This window comes from Lates calcarifer, linkage group LG16_LG22 (genome assembly GCF_001640805.2).
Source record: "Lates calcarifer isolate ASB-BC8 linkage group LG16_LG22, TLL_Latcal_v3, whole genome shotgun sequence".
Lineage (NCBI taxonomy): Eukaryota > Metazoa > Chordata > Actinopteri > Centropomidae > Lates > Lates calcarifer.
This window is the reverse complement of record NC_066848.1, coordinates 11,319,219-11,337,800: the sequence shown is the minus strand read 5'-3', so window position 1 is coordinate 11,337,800 and position 18,582 is coordinate 11,319,219. Positions and strand designations below refer to the sequence as shown.

Genomic DNA, 18,582 nt, shown 5'->3' with positions numbered 1-18,582 from the left:
GGTGATGAATTTGCAGCTATGCACCATTTTTTAAGAAAGAATCTTTCAGCAAACTTTAAATCATGTAAGTCATGTAAAGCATGGAAGCACTTTTTAAATTAGATCTGGCAGTATCTCTGGCTGCAAGAGAAGAGAAAAGCAGAAATTCTTTTTCTATGCACTGAGTCTACGACGTCTGAGAATGGTTTGCAAGATTAATACTTGAATACCTGCTATCGGGAGGATATGCTTAGTGGGTTTTCTTCTCTTTTCCAACTTTAATATAAAACCCAGTGTTGGGGCACACTAGTGTAAATGTCACTCATTTGGTCTCCTTCGCACAACATTCTTGACAAAACAGCAGACACATGGCAGACATAGCAGAGAAATAGGAGTTTCTTTTCTTTGAGTGACAGGCAGGGAGGAGATGCAGTATGGCATGAAGTGTCACTGACCTGACAGCCCCGGCAGAGATGAGCTTATGAACTGAGAAACAAACATGGAGGGAAAATATACTTGACAATTTAAAAAATGCACTTGTTCTATTGAGCTGTTACATCTTGGTGAAGCCAGCAGTGATGTAATTGCTCCCCAGCTTTAGTCCTATTGCAAAGTCAGAATCAATAGAGCTATATTTCGGACAGCTTATTGATTCAAATCAGTAACGCATTGCACAGCAACATTCTACAGCTGCAGTAGAAATTGCAGTTCAGTTGAAGTTATTGACTGTGTTGTCATTTTGTTTACAGTCACGTGTTGTCTGCACAGTCCATGTCATTTATAACTAGGCTGCCTGGTTGTTTGCACAACAGTTGTTTGACCTTTTTAATATAATTCAGTTCAGTTCAATTCAATTCAATTCAATTCAAATATACCTCATTAACTACTGCTACAGTAATTGCTTTAACTCCACAGATTAGACATGGTACACCTCCTCATATCTGCAGCGAGGGTGAGCGGCCATTGTTAACACAGATAAGAAGCATGACACGGTGAGCAGCTGACAGAATTGGCTGTCGTGCCAACTCAAATCACAAGGCATATAAGTGTGTTTGAGTTGACTAGATGGAGGATGCTTGTTACACTCCTCACCTGTGACAATCATGTCTACAGTATGTGGGAGGGAGAGGGCCCTCTCACTCCACACACACAGTCAGGTGCACAGACACACACACATACACACACATTCATAAACACTTCAGCCTTGGCAGCTCTCTGGTTCATTATCAGTGCCTTGCCTTGCTGAAAATGAATCTTTAAAATGTTGTGCTAGATAACACCTGTATTTTTTTTTTTTTTTACTGTATTGCAGTAATACAATGATGCGTCACAGAATAGTCACAAAAAAGTCACACAATAGTTGTTTTCCAGTAAAGAGTTGGTTTGCATTGTAATGCATTTTTCATGAGAACAACTTAGAAGTACCATCTGTTCTTTTCCTTTGCCTGTTGTTGTGTTCTTATGCAGAATGTATTATTTGCATCATAAACTTCAACTGTGTCATGAAAAAAAAACACAAACCAAACAACAACAGTATTTGCTGGTGTCGTACATGGAAAGCTTCTTTATATTTCTTCCAAGAAACTGGAAACAGTCATGAAATGTGAAATACATGAAATGCTAAATATTCTTACATTATGCTCAGCAGTCAATGCCAGGCCAACAGCTCTTCAAAAACCATTGCAAAACTAGAAAGTGGTGAATGAGTGCCCCTGCCAAGGCTGTGCAGTGCTTTAAATTTGTTGTAATAAACAAAAAAGAACAGAAAGTTCAGTGTAAGAAAATACCTGGGTTTTGCATTATAATAAAATAATGAAAAATATCATGGATCCTCTCCTAAAAACCAACCAGTTGTTTTTCCAAAATGGCAAAACTTTGCACCAAATCTCACTGAAATCTGTTTCCACATTTTTGAGATGCCCTGCTAAATAGTGAAGTGACAAACAAATGAGACTGGAAACATAACCTCAATGGCAGAAATAATTACACTGAAGGTATAAGGGAGGCAGGTGAGCGAATAATCAGTTTGTCAGCCTTAATAAGACCTTGCTCCTGCTGAGAAGAAGTAATTTACTGGAAACTGATTTGACTGATGAACCTCCAAATAAACCACCAAGCCAGTGAATCCATCACATTATACAGTACATTATCCTGATGTTATTATGGTGATCACAGAGGCCAAAGTACAAAGACTATATGTCAGAGTTCTGGCAGCTTGGTGATGATATTACACTGTATGTTATTTATGATATGGCAACAGGTAGTGGTGGAATTAAGTAGGTTACAACAAGCTTTGTAAAACTTATTTCTTTGCTAGACCTAAATCCAAAATGAGGCACAATTTGACACAGAGTGCAAAAGATTTTTATTAAATATTTTTTCTTTAACATCCTTCCTGTGCAGGTCAGTCAAAAGTAACATTATATATCTAGATTCAATGCCATATCCAATTTCTGCCTAGTGTTTTAAGACTGAATAACCCATACATTTATACAAATGCTGAGCCTTGACCTTAATGAGAAGACAAAGTCTGAAATCGAAAGCCAGATGACATTGTGATGTTCAGAATAGCATCATGGTAATTGCTCTTCTCCTCTCCCCTTTATTACTCAAAGGATTAAAAAAACACTCACTATTTTTTATTGTGGCTATGATGGGAATCTGCTAATTATGATTGCTTAAACCGCTTAATGTAGGGGCACACTGACAGAGGTTTCACAATTTAAAAGATAGCTGAATGTGCAGTGTAACATGATAAACATGCAGTAAAAGGACCATCTGCCCATATGGCTGGCAATTACATTACCGTATCAGCTCTTCAATAGTGATTGAGTGAGGGAGAGCAATAGAAAGATACACTGTGCATGACAGGTAAATGTCCCCTGCGGTCAATGTGTTTTAACAGGGTGATCCGCTGTAGGGAGAGGTTTTCTCTCCCTTGCAAAACTCTAAAGTGTTTTTCTGTTTTTCAGTGTTTTTTAAGGTGAAAAATTTGTACCTGAAAATTTTTCACTCCAAACGATGACCCGCCACATGTCGCAGTCACCAAAAATAGTGGCCGACATCAAAAAACTGTGGTGTCAAAATTGAGTCACTCAGGGTCATATTTTATACTCGTTTGAGGATTTAGACAGGTTTTTGGTGATTTTTTTGGAAAAAACTGACACCACTTTTTTCAAAGAATTCACCAAAAACCTGTCTAAACCCACTCCAAAGGGTATAAAACATAACCCTGAGTGACTTTGAAATGAAAAATTTGGTCCTGAAATTTTGACATTTTTTCACTCCAAACGATAACAGTGGCCGATATCAAAAAACTGTGGTGTCAGTTTTTTCAAAATTAGTCAGGGGCATGCTGTATGTCATTTGAAGTGGATTTGGACAGGTTTTGAGTGAATTCTTTGACAAAGTTGACACCACAATTTTTGATGTCTGCGACAGACGGCGGGGTCATGGTTTGGAGTGAAAAAATGTCATCATGTCATGTCAATTTTTCAACTAAAAACTACTAGACAGACAAAGACAGACAAAGTTTTACATACTCCTGAGTAATTTTAAGGTGATAAATCTAGACCTGAAATTTTGACATTTTTTCACTCCAAACCATGACCCGCTATCTTTTGCACTCACGAAAAATGGTGGCTGACATTAAAAACAGTAGTTTCAATTTTTTCAAGAAATTCACCAAAACCCTGTTTAAATCCACTCCAGAGAGTATGAGACATGATCCTAAGTGAATTTAATGTGAAAAACCAGATCTGAAATTTTGACATTTTTTCACTCCAAATGATGACCCACCACCTGTCGCAGTCACCAAAAACAATAGTGTCAATTTTTTCAAAACACCAAAACCTGTCCAAATCCACTCCAAACAGGCCCTCACATTTGATTCCTGACACAACCATCTGCAGCTGTGCACTGGGAGCTGAATGTTTTCCATGAAAGAAGCAGGAAAAGGCTCGTCGTGTGCACACGCCCTGAGAAGACAGGGAGATTTTCAGTGAATGAGACTCATTATAACCAAAGTGTCATGTGGCAAATCGTGACAATTGTTTTGCACAGGGAACAGTTGCCCCTGTCCTGGCAGTGTTACACAGGACGGCCATCTGCAGCCCACATGTCAGAGAGCAGCAGCCAACGCGGTGGCAGATAATTGGTGAGGGAGGAGGGCTGGAGCAGGAGCCTGGGCCTGAGCCTACTGAAATCAATTTGCAAGAGTTGGACTGACAAAACAGTCATAAACACATTGGTGTGCATGTGCGCACAGCCACACACCCACCATTTACATATCCCCCATGTATACATGTATCCTCTACAGTATATGGGAGAACCCTTTAGATAGATTCACTGACTGTGAAGGTCTCTGAGTTATTCATGGCCTGAGGGGGGCCATCATTCTTAAACATTTCACTGCACCATTTGCTTCCATTTAACATCGCTCATGTGAGGTAACGACAAAAGTCAATATGTATAAAGAAACAAGGAAGCACTACTGTAGCAGGACCGTTGACTCGTACAATCTTCATGCACATTTGCAGTTAAAGTGCTGTGGCACAGTTGCTTTGCATATGCATGAGGTCAGAATAACAAACCATAAAGATAAATAACCCCTGTGTCACGTTATGATGGATTTATGTTTTGTTCGAGGTGATGTTTCTGGGTGCTAGCGGTCAATTTGCTGGTTGACATTTTTCAAACACTACACATTTGTTTTTGAGGGAATATTCTCCAGCATTGTATTGTGAAGTGACAACATTGTCCCAAAATATCACAAAACAAACAAACACACACACACACACACACACACACACACACACACACACACACACACTCTCAGGCATATGCATCACAAGCTATCACATACCGAATGACAGACAATCTGTCAAAACTTCCGTACGTCTCATTTGTCTGGGAATTAAAACAGGAAGACAGCTGAGGAATCTCAGACAGCAATCTATTCCTCAGACAATATGCTTCCACCACTTGTATGAGCCAAATGATTATTTACAGCCTGCTGTCAGCACAGAACGTATGAATAAATTCATGCAAGTGCTTTGGACTGCATGAGGCACAAGAATCAACTTGCACGTCTTTCATGCATGAATTTGAGGTTACTGATTCACAGATGAGAATCATGTTCTGTACTCTCATCTGCCACTGATCCAATTACAAGTGAAAACACATCTTGTCTTATTTAGTATTTATGGTTGTCTTTATTTTTCATTTTATCTCATTAATTCTTTTAATTTCTGAACTGTTAATCAAATGAAAATTTCTCTTATTTCCAAAATCTTTTTATTACACCTCCAGCATCTTCTGTGGCTTTTCCCCCTCAATCAGTTTCACTGACTGTTAGCACTGATTAATGTTACCTGTTTGGCAGCATTGCAAAGCTGATGTTGAGGAGACAGATTACAATGTTTTGTCCAGTGCATCTCTAGGAGGCGTCATTACAGAGTTGTCAGAACCAACCCTGATAGGCAAAACAGTGAGCCCAGACAGTAACCTTTCATCATCCAACAGGTCAGGGCTGTTGTTTCCTCAAAAGATGAACTAAGGATCAGCTTGCCCATTAAATGATACCTGCAGGTACCAAGTATCGGCTGTGTTACTTGTGTAGCAATAGTGGGTTTAAGGACAGAGAAAATGAAAAAAATGAATATTCAATCAACTTTAATCTCAATTATTCTTATCCTTGTCCTGAATTATTTTCTTTTCTCTTGCTTCTCTGCATCATGAATGCATTCAAATTAATACACTTCACCTAAAACATAATAATCCCCCCACCCCCATTTGAGTTTACTTGTTGCCCAGAATGTGTACAGATTGTTTTCCCTTGTAGCTCACATTAATGCTTAAGTTTTGTTGTGGACTTTTTCTTATATCTGCCTGGAAATACAAGTTTGGGGATTGTTCTGTAGGACGGTATCACTAAATTTGCAAAAGATGATGTAATCTTATGCTATGTTGAACACCACAGACCAGATGGCACTGAGAGCATAATATGTAAACTGAGACTAAAGATAACCTTGAATTTAAGGTTACCTTTTCCTTAAAGGTCATTCAGAGATGTGATGTGATCTAATAGCTCTTTGTATGGAAACTTCTGCTATACTTACGTATTGTTTTCTGTTCATACTGTGGCAGCAATGTACATTTTTTGAAAGTCAGCCAAAGCTCTTGTTTTGTGATGTTTACTTTATCACAGCCAGCAGCCATTAGAGAGAATACGTTTGAAGTGCACAGAGAAAGAAACTTATTTTTCACATAGTGGATTACAATCAATGCTACACTGTGACTTCTGGATGCATTAATCATATGCTGTTAGCACATCAGGGAGTTTATTCAAGGGCAACTATTAAGTCTGCATTTATCAGCTGTTGCAGGATCTCTCACTGTCCAGATGCATTTGTTTTAGATAAAAGTCCATGTCTTGCACCCGTATAGCTTTTAAAGAAAAATTTATCTGCATTTATCGTTTTCTTTCATTTCTTTCATTATTCACACATAATTTTGAATTTTTTTGTTTTCTGGACATAGATATTTTGGACCCCTTGGGCTTTCACGCTATCATTAGCATGTTATCAAAAAATATGTTGCTGTCTTTATCAGAACAATCTTTAAGCAGAACCTTCAGTCACATTTATGATAAAGGCTGTAGCAGGTTTGGGCACTAGTGGTCTGGTTCAGGACATCAACATGGTCTGAAACTGCCCTGCCATCATGTGTACTACACTGAAATGTAAATACAACACAGCATATGGCATGGGATTGACTGAGGTGGATTTAACTGACCTCACTGGGCTTACTTGAATCTGCTTGCAATTTACAGTTAGGTTTGAATGTAACTGACATGTAACTGATTAAATGTTACTGTTATGGAAATGAATGATGTGTGGCTCTATTTCAAAAGGTACCTACACTGACACTGCCACTGTGTTAAAACCAGTTACCAGTTTTAATGTTATAATTGTGACTGGTTTTGGGCTGATCAGACAGTGTGTTGCATAACTCTTGGTAACATGGCCATAAGTTATTATTATATATTCCCATTATTCAGCATAAAACCACCATACCTTTTAGTGTGGCAGTGAAGAAAGCAGTCTGACCTTTTAACATACAGTAAACGCTATGGAACCTCTTGAAGTGATGTTAGTTGACAAATCTTCCAGCATCCCATTTCAGACTCTTTGTTGTGACATTCAAGAAAAATGAAAAAAAAAAAAAAAAAAAAAAAAAAAAAGCCTAAACCTAGGAAAACTTGCCTTTCACACACTGTAAGCAGTTAGGTAGTACTGGCTCAGTGTAAAGCACCCCGCCTATCTATGGTGTCAAAGTCAAGTGGTACTATGAGAGAGGTTCCACACTGATAATGCAAAGGTCAACATCTAACAGCTTTATGCTGCATAGGCATTCTATGGCACTGCTAATGGCACTGTCAAGAGGAGTATATAAACAAACATACTTAACCTTTTCACCAGCACTTGGCTCAGCGCCCCCCTTTGTAATGCTATGCTGATTATCCATTTTAAAATATGTGGCACTTCCTGACATCCTGGTCTAAATGGGAAAGTGTGACCCTCAAGATATAAGATCTAACAGTAGAGTGCATAACCCCAGTAACATGGTTACTCTTGTGCTTTAGTGCAGATTTTTATGAATTTTAATGATCATTTTAAGATATGTATGGGATTAACTGCTGACTATATTACTGACCTCCTAACCTGCTACAAACCTGAGTGCAGCCTGAGATCTAAAAAACCAGAGACTGAGCTTCCCTGAAATGTCAACAGAGGTGTTCAGCACATACACAACCAATTCTCAAAAAAAAAAAAAAAAAAAAAAAAAAATCAGCTTATTGAGCTGACTCTTCTGAATCATCGCTGTCACTGATCAAATCAGTGATCTCCCCTCACTGGTGACTGAGAGCACAGATGTCAGTTTAGCTGGGCTACTTCCTCATTAAAAGCAAATTAAAAGCCACAGAAACAAATAACAGGCTGCTGAGCTATTAACCTTATGCACAGTGCTTGGACTAGCAAGAGAGTGAACATCATTTAAAACTCCCATTAAACTGCTGAAGAGTTCATCAGTGGTTATTCCACACTATCTTGTCACAGAAGCAGCAACAGTGCCAAACTTCACACTGTGACTGACTGACTGCTCACAGTAGTGCCCTCAGGTCTGGGTCCCTGACAGTTCAGTTGAAATATGGATATAGTTCAAGAGGGACAGAAAGGGGAAGCATTTGCTGTCTGTCCCAGCATTGGTTGTGTGATAATACAGGCAGAGACAGGAGGGCATCCTGCTGTAGCTCAGGATGGATATTGCGTGCCCCCATACCGACTCATCCTCTAGGTTTGACTAATGACCCACCAGTGGCTGTGTCCGTTCGGAAGGCTGCAGCGAGTGGATGTTGAAGGGGATGGAGAGGGTAGTTTACTGGGGTTTGTGTGTGTGCACATTGTTGTGTGGTGAAATGTGGAAACTTAAATTACAGAGACAGATGACGAGAAATACTAACAGTTGTGTTCTTCATCCAAAACTTTTAGTCTTTGTTTTCCTTCTCTGCTGACATGTCCCATATGTTAGAGGCATGGCCAGGAGCAGAATGATTTCTGTACTTGTCCTATATGACATTTTCAGGGGATATACTAGATGCGGTGGATTACAAGGGTGATTGATAAATTGGCTGTCATAATTTGTCACATGTCTCATTCTTCAGCACAGTCATAGGACTCACAACTCAGATAGTGAGATACTACATGCAAAATAATAACATTTTAATGGTCCTACAACAAAATAATCTAAGTTTAATGCTTAGTTATGTTGTTAATAATGCAATACATTTTTAATGTTTAATGAATGCTTGGCCTAGAGCGTTAAATTATCTTAGAAAGACTATTTAAAAGGTATATATTATTGATATCATACATAAGTGAAAACAACAAGATGTAGAAATGCTCTTGCTTGATATGTGAGTATATTTTTTTTCTTCATAATTAAAAAAGTGAATAGTTTATTGTTTATTGCACCAAAAATGTATTTAGTGTTTCATTGCAAAATAATTTTAAGTTTAAGTTATTCCACGCAGCGATTATCCATCATAGCTGCTGAGGTTGTGTAGTGGTGTGTATGTAGCTGTGGTAGAAGCCATACTTGTCATTTAGTGTTTATTTGCTATAGCACAAGCTGCTATCAATAGCATGCCTGTCTTAAAGATGTTTCACCTCTGATCCAAGAGGCTTCTTCAGAGGGGTCACAGTGGTTAAATACCTGGGACTCTCCACCAATCAGTCAGAACTGAGGAGGCCATGAGAGGTGAAACGTTTTTAGGTATCTACAATAATGGTCAGTTGCCCCTCAGTCTAACCCTACTTGGATAACAATGAATTACTGAGAATCCTCACAGACACTCCGCAATATAAGAACTGTATGGTGTTGCTGGTGGTGCTAACTTTCTGCCCGGAACATGGAGAATTAGCCCCTGTCTTTCAGCACAATATCATGTATGTAGCTATCGAGTACATATTTGAGAATCCTTTAACAAAATTCTTGTTCATGATTCAGCTTGAATCTGATATTCACAATATTGATATTTTTACAACTCGGTAATATGAAATTAGATAATGAGTTATTAAAAAAAATGATGCTGCAATTATCTAATAGACCTCTTAGTCATATGATTCACTTGGATTATTATAGTTATTACAGTGTACTCTTTATGCAGTGAGAATTTTTGACATCTTAACTATAATGCTTAGTCTGGCCAAAACTCTAATTTAACCCTGTTTTGTCCCAATTAAGTGTTCCTTTGTACACTGGAAAGGCTTAGCTCTGAATCTCAGGTTGCAGTAGGTCTGAAAGGCTTTCTCAAAATGTTGGAAGGTTAGCCAATTATTACAGCAACGTTTGAGTTTGATGGGTTCTAAGAAAACTTGTGTCTTTCCAAAAAGCATCAGCCGGTGCAGCACTTTCTCCAGCACTACACACTTTCTCATAACACGTTTAAAGCAAGTGGAGCAGTGTGTAGGAGTGAGTTGCTGTGAGACTGACTTTCTTATTAGTCCAGCAGTGGGTAAATAAAAGCTTGAATAAGGAAACATTTGAAAAAGTTCTCCCCCAGGGATAGGACTGTCAGACTCAAACAGGCTTATGTTTGACACTTGGATGGTACATCACTTGACACATTTCATAGAGAACATTTAGACAAGTCCTTAACCTTAGCTTAATTTCTTAGCTTGCCTGAAGCCAGGATAACTGCAGATGGGGAATTATTGTGAATGAATGACAAATAAGGCAATTTGCAAAACATGCCACATGAGATGACAAAGCCAAAGACCTTTTAGACCTATTTGTTAATTAAAATAGTGACACCATTTCAAAGAGAAACAAATGATACATTTTAATCAGAAAAATACTTGGATTATCCCGTTGAAGAAAGGTGTGTAATTTGCCTTCAATGGTACAATGTTTGAGGACTTGAACTCACTGCAAAAGTGTTCTTTATTAGCACTTAAATTCATTGTTAACATACTATATGCTAATAGCCTGACAGGGTGGATTACATGCCCATACATTGTGCATGTAAATGGTGAGAAGGACTTAAATCAGTAATAGTATGCAACACATGAATTTCTAAAAAAATGCTAACGATAGAAGATGTTAAACACTTTCCAGAACCTGTTAATCTCATTCGTATACATACTGTAATACAAATAACACTCAAAGGAGCTGCAAAGAAAGAAGGCATTTCCCTGAGCAAATTCTCTTTCTATCAGTAGATGTGCCAGTTGGACACCATTCTTTTGCCTCCAGACAATGTGGATGTGGGAGAGGAGAGAAAACAAATTGGGGAGTGTCAGACAGTGCGCAAAAAACAGAAAGAAATGAAGGATGGCAGAATGAGGGATTCGTGACTGAAACTGTACAAATCTACAAGATGAACCTCAGTCTCAAACATCACCACTATTTTATCCCATCCCCCCCTACTTTCCCACCTTGGAGTATAACATTGCACAGATACTGTCCTGATTTCAAGTCCCTTTTGCCAATTTATCCACTTCTCCCCTTGCAGAGTAAATTTACTGTCCCTTTGCGCCCCCTGTGTCTGATGACTTGGTAAGTGGTCTTGAAATTAATTTGAGCACCACAGCTTTCATCCCCCCTCTGCTCCTCTCTCTTTCCTGCTGGTTCCTCCTGCAGCTTTGGAGGGTTAAATGGTTTGAGAGATTGCTGGCAGTCGCAGTAAAGCATGCTGACAATGGGAGGCAGAAACTGAAGACTCACATGATAGGTGGGGGGAGAGACGATCACTCTGCTAGTGTTGCTGTGATGCTGGCTTTTGACAAAGCGGCTCAGAAATGGGCCTAAACTCCCGACCTGATCAAATCTTGGAGAAATAACCCAGCACCTCCTGCTGACAGAGGACAAAACAGCCTCTATCAAGCAGTCACATATATGAAACTGATTCGCCCATTGGAAAAACGCCCAGCAGTACTTGCATTCATGATAAGATAATAGATAGAGAATTCATAATGGGCTGTAATATCATTTTAAGTAGGATCAACAGTGTATCCATAGATATGATCTCATTGTTCCAACCAGTGATGAAAAGTGACCCAAATGCAGAGCACAGACTCCAGTATCCAAGGTTTCAAAGGGAAGTTGGTGGATTAGGCAGACTTACGCTGTGGACAAGGCTGGGGTGAGGACCAACTGGTGTGTAGAGCATGGCTGGAGTGAGGGGCCTGGAGTACAGGGAAGGCAGGATTAGTTCAGAGAAAAAGCCAAAGACAAGAGGAGTCAAAAAAACAGCAAAAAGCACAATTTGGCCAAAGCATAAGTACCACGCTGAAGGCCAGGGTTTAAATAATGCAGGGCGGATGAGGCAATGAGGAGCAGGTGCACTGGTGAAGTCATCAGGAGAGGGTTTGGTGTGACACGCCCACAGACACAAACACACACACCCACATAGAGAGAGAAAGAGACATATTTTCACCAAAAGTCACCAAACTTTGAACACACGTTTAAACATTAGGGATACAATGAATATTTCCCATAGCATTTTGATATGTTTTAATAAAAATCCACATGATCAGACACACACACACACACAAACACTCACCTATACATAAAGGTATATAAAGATACATACACACACACACACACACATATACACATCCTGGCTGAGAACATAATATTTCAGCAGGGAAATCAGATCTTTTTTCTGTCAGAATGAAAGAGAATAGTACATTGATTAAGCCTTTTGGAAATTCATTCTCTCGATGACATGTCTCTCATTATTTGGACTGAGCTCGCACCGATGTGTAATGCAAGGAAACTGGCACAACCTTCTGAAAAGCTCACAGTTGGTACACAGCCTTGGTCAACATTACAAATTTCACTTGGCATCTAAATGTACCCCTATGGGCTTTGACTGATGCGTTTGAGCCCATATAATACATGCATTTCAAACAGAGAAAGCACAAAATGTGCCACGGAGGAAGCGGAATGGGGCTGTGGTGTTGATTATAAAATCCCAAACAAATGTTACTGGAGATCAAAATTCTCATTTGTTTAATTTCATGCTGTAGTAAATTTGTGACAGTAGATAAAAAGTTTGCAGTTTAGTTTTTCACATAAACTGCAGTACAAAGGAATCAGATTAAGATGCTGTATCGGGACAAGCCAGACTGTGTGGATGTTTCCAGCACTGCCTCCACCATACTAGAATATGTATATTAAGTACTTCTGTGGTATTATGTGTGTGTTTAAGAGAGCATGTCAGTCTGAATCATCATGTAAGCCCCACACAAGAAGGGCTGAGGCCAAACCAAGAGCTATTCTGAACAAATGTAATTTGAATCCAATTATAGACCTTCAGTAAGCTAATTAAAACTGTTTGACTCCAGGTGGTTTATACAAACCAAACTTTGGGTTGTCCTTCAACATGCTGAAAACTGATGGTGTTACTCTAAGTATCATGTCCTGAGAACTGAAGGGAATTCTCACACAATCCCAAAAACACACATTTCTGCTTATACATTCACAACAGAGATGAAACCTGCTGACTTTCACAGTCACACAAGAAAACTTTTGACTGGACCCATGCTCAATCAAAAGGACAAAAATGTCTCTTGATCTAGTTTTACTGGAAAAAAGAAAAACACTGAAGGATGCAGATAAGAGCTGCCTGTGGTGCTTGGACCTGTGTGAATAACTACATAAAACACAATCATTTGTTTTGTCTAACATTACATGATTATACCTGCATGCAGCATATTATTCTGTGGAAAAATTTAAAACAGTATCATTGTCCCACTTATATTAATGACACCATCCATTTGCACTCATATCACAGTTTTTGGTGTTTTGCTGCGGATGAGATGTGACATTGTCTGAGACACCTTTCTCAAACTAACAGCCTCCATCGTATCAGTTGTCAACTGTCAGAAAAACACCCAGAAAAAACAGAATACATTAAGGTCTGATTTTCTGGAAGCACTCCATCCTCAGTTAATGAGCTGGAACGGGGTTTTTGTTTTTTTCTTTTTGACTCTTTGAGGTATTTGGGTTAACTTTGCAAAATTTAGTCTCAGTCTGGTCTTTTAACCATAGCTCTCCATGTTATTGTGGATGTTTAGAACGCCAATGATGACGAATGTCTGAATATGAGAACAATATGTAACTGCAGTATATGGAAACAAAGTCAGTATGTCAGGTATTTTTTATTTATAAAATACAAATGTAATGAGCTGTGCATGTGTAGATAGCAGGATTGGGGGAAATAGAGTAATTCTGATATTTCATAACTCATTTGAGAATCAAAATGCTTTTCAGTTGTTAGGAACTAGTATCTTCAGCATTTTTTTCAATGATTCATCACAGCACAATGAGCTTGAAACAGACAGTGGCTGTGTGTTTTTTGCAAAGAGTCATATAAACATGATATATCACTCTTTTTTGTTTTTACAATCTTGATATTTTCTGTTATTGGGCAGCAGCTATTGTCTTCAGTTTCTTATCAAAAAAAAGGGAAGCTATCCTTAATATAGCATGCAGTACAAAACAGGGAAATTCTCTCGCTTCTCTCGCTTAACTACTGACATTACAGTACAAGACATCTGATTGGCTCTTTGTTGACGTGTATAGTAAAAAAAGGGATGTGGCAAAGGCAGTTACAAAAGTTCAGGGCAAGTTTATCAACTGATATCAGGGTGTCAGACACACAGACAGAATCTCCTCTTATTCCCAAAACAACTGCGGTAGAATACAGGGCAGAGCATATGGAGACTATCAACAGAGAAACACTTCAGGCAGACTTTGATGCATTTGATATTTCTGAGGAACTTGGATTTCTCCTTGAGGAGCCACTGGTAAGTCTCATTGTCATCTTTTCTTTTCTCATACAAACAGACATTTTCTGTCTGTATAGTGCTTTCCTTTCCTTTAGCCATATATCAATCAAAACAGATCTGAAACAAGGCTACAAGATGTCATGACAATAACAATACCGTACATGCTGCACCACAGAGACTTCTGTTTACCATTGAGAACTATTTCCTCTTAATCTGTTGCATTTTTCAGGTATTTGTTCAGAAACACACTAGTCTCTCTGGGCTGAAAAGATAATTATGCTTGTTTATGAGTAAGATTATAGAGGGTTATTGATCCAGCGAAAGCCTGTCTCTTCAAGTTTTTATTGAGCTATTCTCATGATTGGGCCTGCTCACTGTCCAGCACTGTACATTAAAGAGTTCAATATATTGCCAAATTGAGATATTTTTTGTTACACAGGCCCTTTAACAGCTGAGGAGACAGTTGATAGAAATAATTTAATACATATATCTGAAGTTTGATAGTTTAAGCAATGGAAAAATCAGTCAACAACCTGCAAGAATGAGATAATTGTTACATAGTTACATATCAGCATTGATGTTGATTGTAAAATTTCTAGCTAAAGAATCAAACATTGGCATTAAACACAGCCTAGTCCTCTGTTTATACAGTGATTTCCCATCTGGGCATCTCCTGTTTTCTGCTTGGCTAATTTTCTCAGTTTTCTACCTCCTCCTCTTTTAAATTGCTTTCTCTCTCTGATTGATAGCACCAGTCATTGCCTGACATGTAGGTCAGGCACCATAGCAAACATGAGCTGATGATGTTACTGATTACATTCTACATTAAAATCCCCCATGCAAAAAGAGAAAAAAATCAATGAGCAAGTCATTCTATCCTTATTATTGTCTAGACTAACCTTCCAGACTATTATCGGGTGTGGTTGGACCTGGCGAATAATCTCACACATCTGATAGAGTCACGTAAACTACGGGATCTGGTTCATAAGGTGAGGATGAGCAAACCCTTCGTTATGCACATACTAAGTCCCAAACACGGTTGAGAATCCATGCACATAGATGCAGACATGTTTTTCCATTTGTGAAAGCCTTGATGGTGTTCACTGCTCACGAAGACAGAAAATTTGTTTCAAATCTGTCACAATCCAGATGCCAGTCCTGAGTCCCCATCTCCTGAGCAATCATAGGGAGCTCAGGCTGGCTCACCTAGCACTGGGGTTCATCAGCATGGGATATGTATGGCAGGAAGGACAACATGCACCTGCTCAGGTAAAATACTACAGAACAATGGAATGAAGGATGGTTAAAATGATTAATCTTAATCAGTGTTGTGCTGGCAATGTGACATATAACGCAAGACTAGGAGTCTGCAGAGTCTGAGACTGTTCTTTGGTACATTGATGCTTTGAGCTAAATTCCTGATGGGTATGTCATTAATTTTGCAGGTACCAGACAAACTGAAACTGATGATGTTGCTAGATGAAAAGTCCCTTAGGGGATGTTTGAACAAACATTCCACTTGGTGACATTCCACTTGTATGACTAAGAACCTGTTTTGGTTGTTTGACAGATTCTCCCAAAAGCCCTGGCCCTGCCGTACTGGCTGATATCTCGCAGGCTTGGACTTCCACCCTATCCTTACTTATGCAGATTCAGTTTTAGCCAACTGGAAATTAAGGGATCCCACAGGGTGAGTAATGTTCTTTTGTTGCCTTATTTAATGTCTTAACTTCATGTCCATAGTCCACACACTGTCCTTTATTATAATGATAACCTTACAATAATAGCTAGGTCACTGTCTCCACTGATAAAGCTTGCTACTTTTTCTTTTCATTTTCATTTTAGGGAAATGGAAATTGGGTGAGTCGAGGGAAAAGGAAAGCCACTCAGTCTATTTTGAATTTCTCCAATGCACTTTCACATGATTCACATAGTCACTCACTGTGATGTTTTGCTCATGTGTTCAAAACATCATTTTCACAAACAGGAACATGGACTTGATATTTTCCTTCCCCGGTGGTGAGAGTTGCAGGGGATTTTTCATTGTGTCATTGTTGGTCGAGATGGCAGCCAGTTCAGGCATAATGGTGAGTGCCAGCTCCTCTTCTCTGTTAGCACTTTCTGAACCACAGCTTTTTGCTGTCTGTCTATTTCCCACATATCCCTTTGATATCTGTATCCTATCTATAAACTGTGCAAGTCTTTGTCTCTTGTCACTTATCGAAGGATTTTAAACATTCATCTCTAACCAGGGGGCTCTGGAGGTGATGCATGCTATGAAAATCTCTGACCTCATCGGCATAGAGAAAGGTCTCGTCAGAGTAACTCAGTCTTTGAAGAAGATGAAGGAAACTTTCAAACTCATGCACAGTAAGTTTAAATTAAACCTAGCCCAGTTTGAATTTAATCAATTTACATGCTGCGCCTTTAATGCAGGCAGGAAAATTCAAGGTACTTAGAATAACTGCATTTGTGCTCTTTCCAAGATCATGTGGATCCAGCTGCTTTTCATGGAACATTGAGAATTTTTGTCTCAGGGTGAGTGTTAGTCCCCTTACAATGTCCTGCATATTAAAGTTATTGATGCTTTTAATATTTGTCTCATCTGGTGGAGATTGATCTCACTGGGCATCATGATGCCCCTCTGCTTCTGCCCCACTATAATACTTTTCTCTGTTGCATATTCAAGCATGGAGAATAGCACCATATGCTCCTAATTGCATGTATGAAAGGGAGGTTAATAGTACATGCATGTGGTTTGAACTGTTTTAGGTGGCGAGACAACCCCATGCTTCCAAGAGGGCTGTTGTATGAAGGTGTGAGCAATGAGCCAATTTTGCTATCAGGCGGAAGTGCAGCCCAGAGTTCAGCCATTCAGTGCTTTGATGCTTTGCTGTGCATCCAACATGAGGATGAGGCAGGTAAAGATGCATTTCCTCCAACCTCTGACCCCCTTAGATGCTTCTCATGAATGAATCACTCTGTTTGTGCAGTCAGTTGATTGCTCTGACAGAAAATGTTTCCAGGAAAGGCTGTTATTTTCTTCTTTTTTTAAAGGTCTCTTTTCTGTTGTCTTCATTGATCTAGGAGCCTTCCTGACACGCATGAGGGATTACATGCCTCCTGCCCACCGTCAGCTGATTGAAACTCTCTGTAGCCTTCCATCTCTGAGAGACTTCCTCCTCTGTTGCTCCAGCTCTGATCTCTGCCAGGCATACAACTCCTGCGTCTCAGCGCTAGTGGACTTACGGAGCTACCACCTCAATACTGTGACCAAGTATATCATTGTGCCTGGTAACCATGCCATGGGTTGCCCGCTCAGAGGTGTGTGCACTGGGCTGAATGCAACAGGGACAGGTGGAACCAGCCTAATGGTCTTCTTAAAGAGTGTTCGTAATGCCACACAAAAAGCATTGATCTTAGAGAGGCCATCTGTGTCAAGAAACTGAAATGTAATTTACAGTATATATTATAACACTTTTTTTGCACTACATTCTTGATGTTATATTTATGAAAGATTTGCAAAAAAAAAGAAAACAAAAAGAGCATAAACAAATATTACCACCACTGTATTTGCTGTGGTTACAGCCTAATTAGAGGAACTCTTGGCATGATAGTTATGCATGATTGAATTTCATTCAGGGTAAGCCAAAATTATGAGGTAATCAAAATTACTAGAAAGTCCATTTTTGACTTGCTATCTCAAACAAAAACTAAACTTTTAACACATTGTTTTTCCTTTCTAGGCAGCATCAGGCTTCCATACCATACAGCTTGCAATAATTAGATGAACTGCACTTTACATCAACATAATACCTTATATAATCACATTATACAAGTGTAAACACATTAACAGACCATGCTGCTAATAGCGACTATTTGTGTGTTTGTATCTATTTTGTGTTGTATTTTATTTACTCTGGTTTTAGCTGTATGTATGGAATAATGTGTAATCTACAGAACCCAAATGTAACCCTTTGAGTCTCAAAAGTAGTTTTAAAATGATTTGTATAAATTGTTTGTATAATGGGTTACTGTACTTATGCCTGATAATGATGCTTTTAACCTGTGTTAAAACTATTTATAAAATAGAAAATATATGGAAAAAAATTGAGGAAAAGCATTTTTCAAAACTGTATTTTATCAATCAACTAATTTGGCCATGGTAATAAAATCAGAAACTGAAAATGGACATGAACTCTTATGTTCTTGAGAGTAAGAGGACGATGGCAGAGGTAGAGAG

The 18,582-nt window shown here is 38.9% G+C and overlaps 1 protein-coding gene across 1 annotated transcript; it reads left to right on the top strand.

Moving 5' to 3' along the window:
• The first annotated feature begins 14,156 nt into the window (after positions 1 to 14,156).
• Positions 14,157 to 18,531, top strand: LOC108897278 (indoleamine 2,3-dioxygenase 2-like). The gene is given in 11 exon segments (XM_018696820.2): positions 14,157 to 14,357; positions 15,233 to 15,328; positions 15,489 to 15,608; positions 15,910 to 15,969; positions 15,971 to 16,029; positions 16,185 to 16,199; positions 16,327 to 16,426; positions 16,592 to 16,709; positions 16,826 to 16,877; positions 17,112 to 17,260; positions 17,427 to 18,531. Coding segments are annotated over 11 exon segments (1,221 nt in total). The 5' UTR covers positions 14,157 to 14,267; the 3' UTR covers positions 17,789 to 18,531.
• The last annotated feature ends 51 nt before the right edge of the window (positions 18,532 to 18,582 follow it).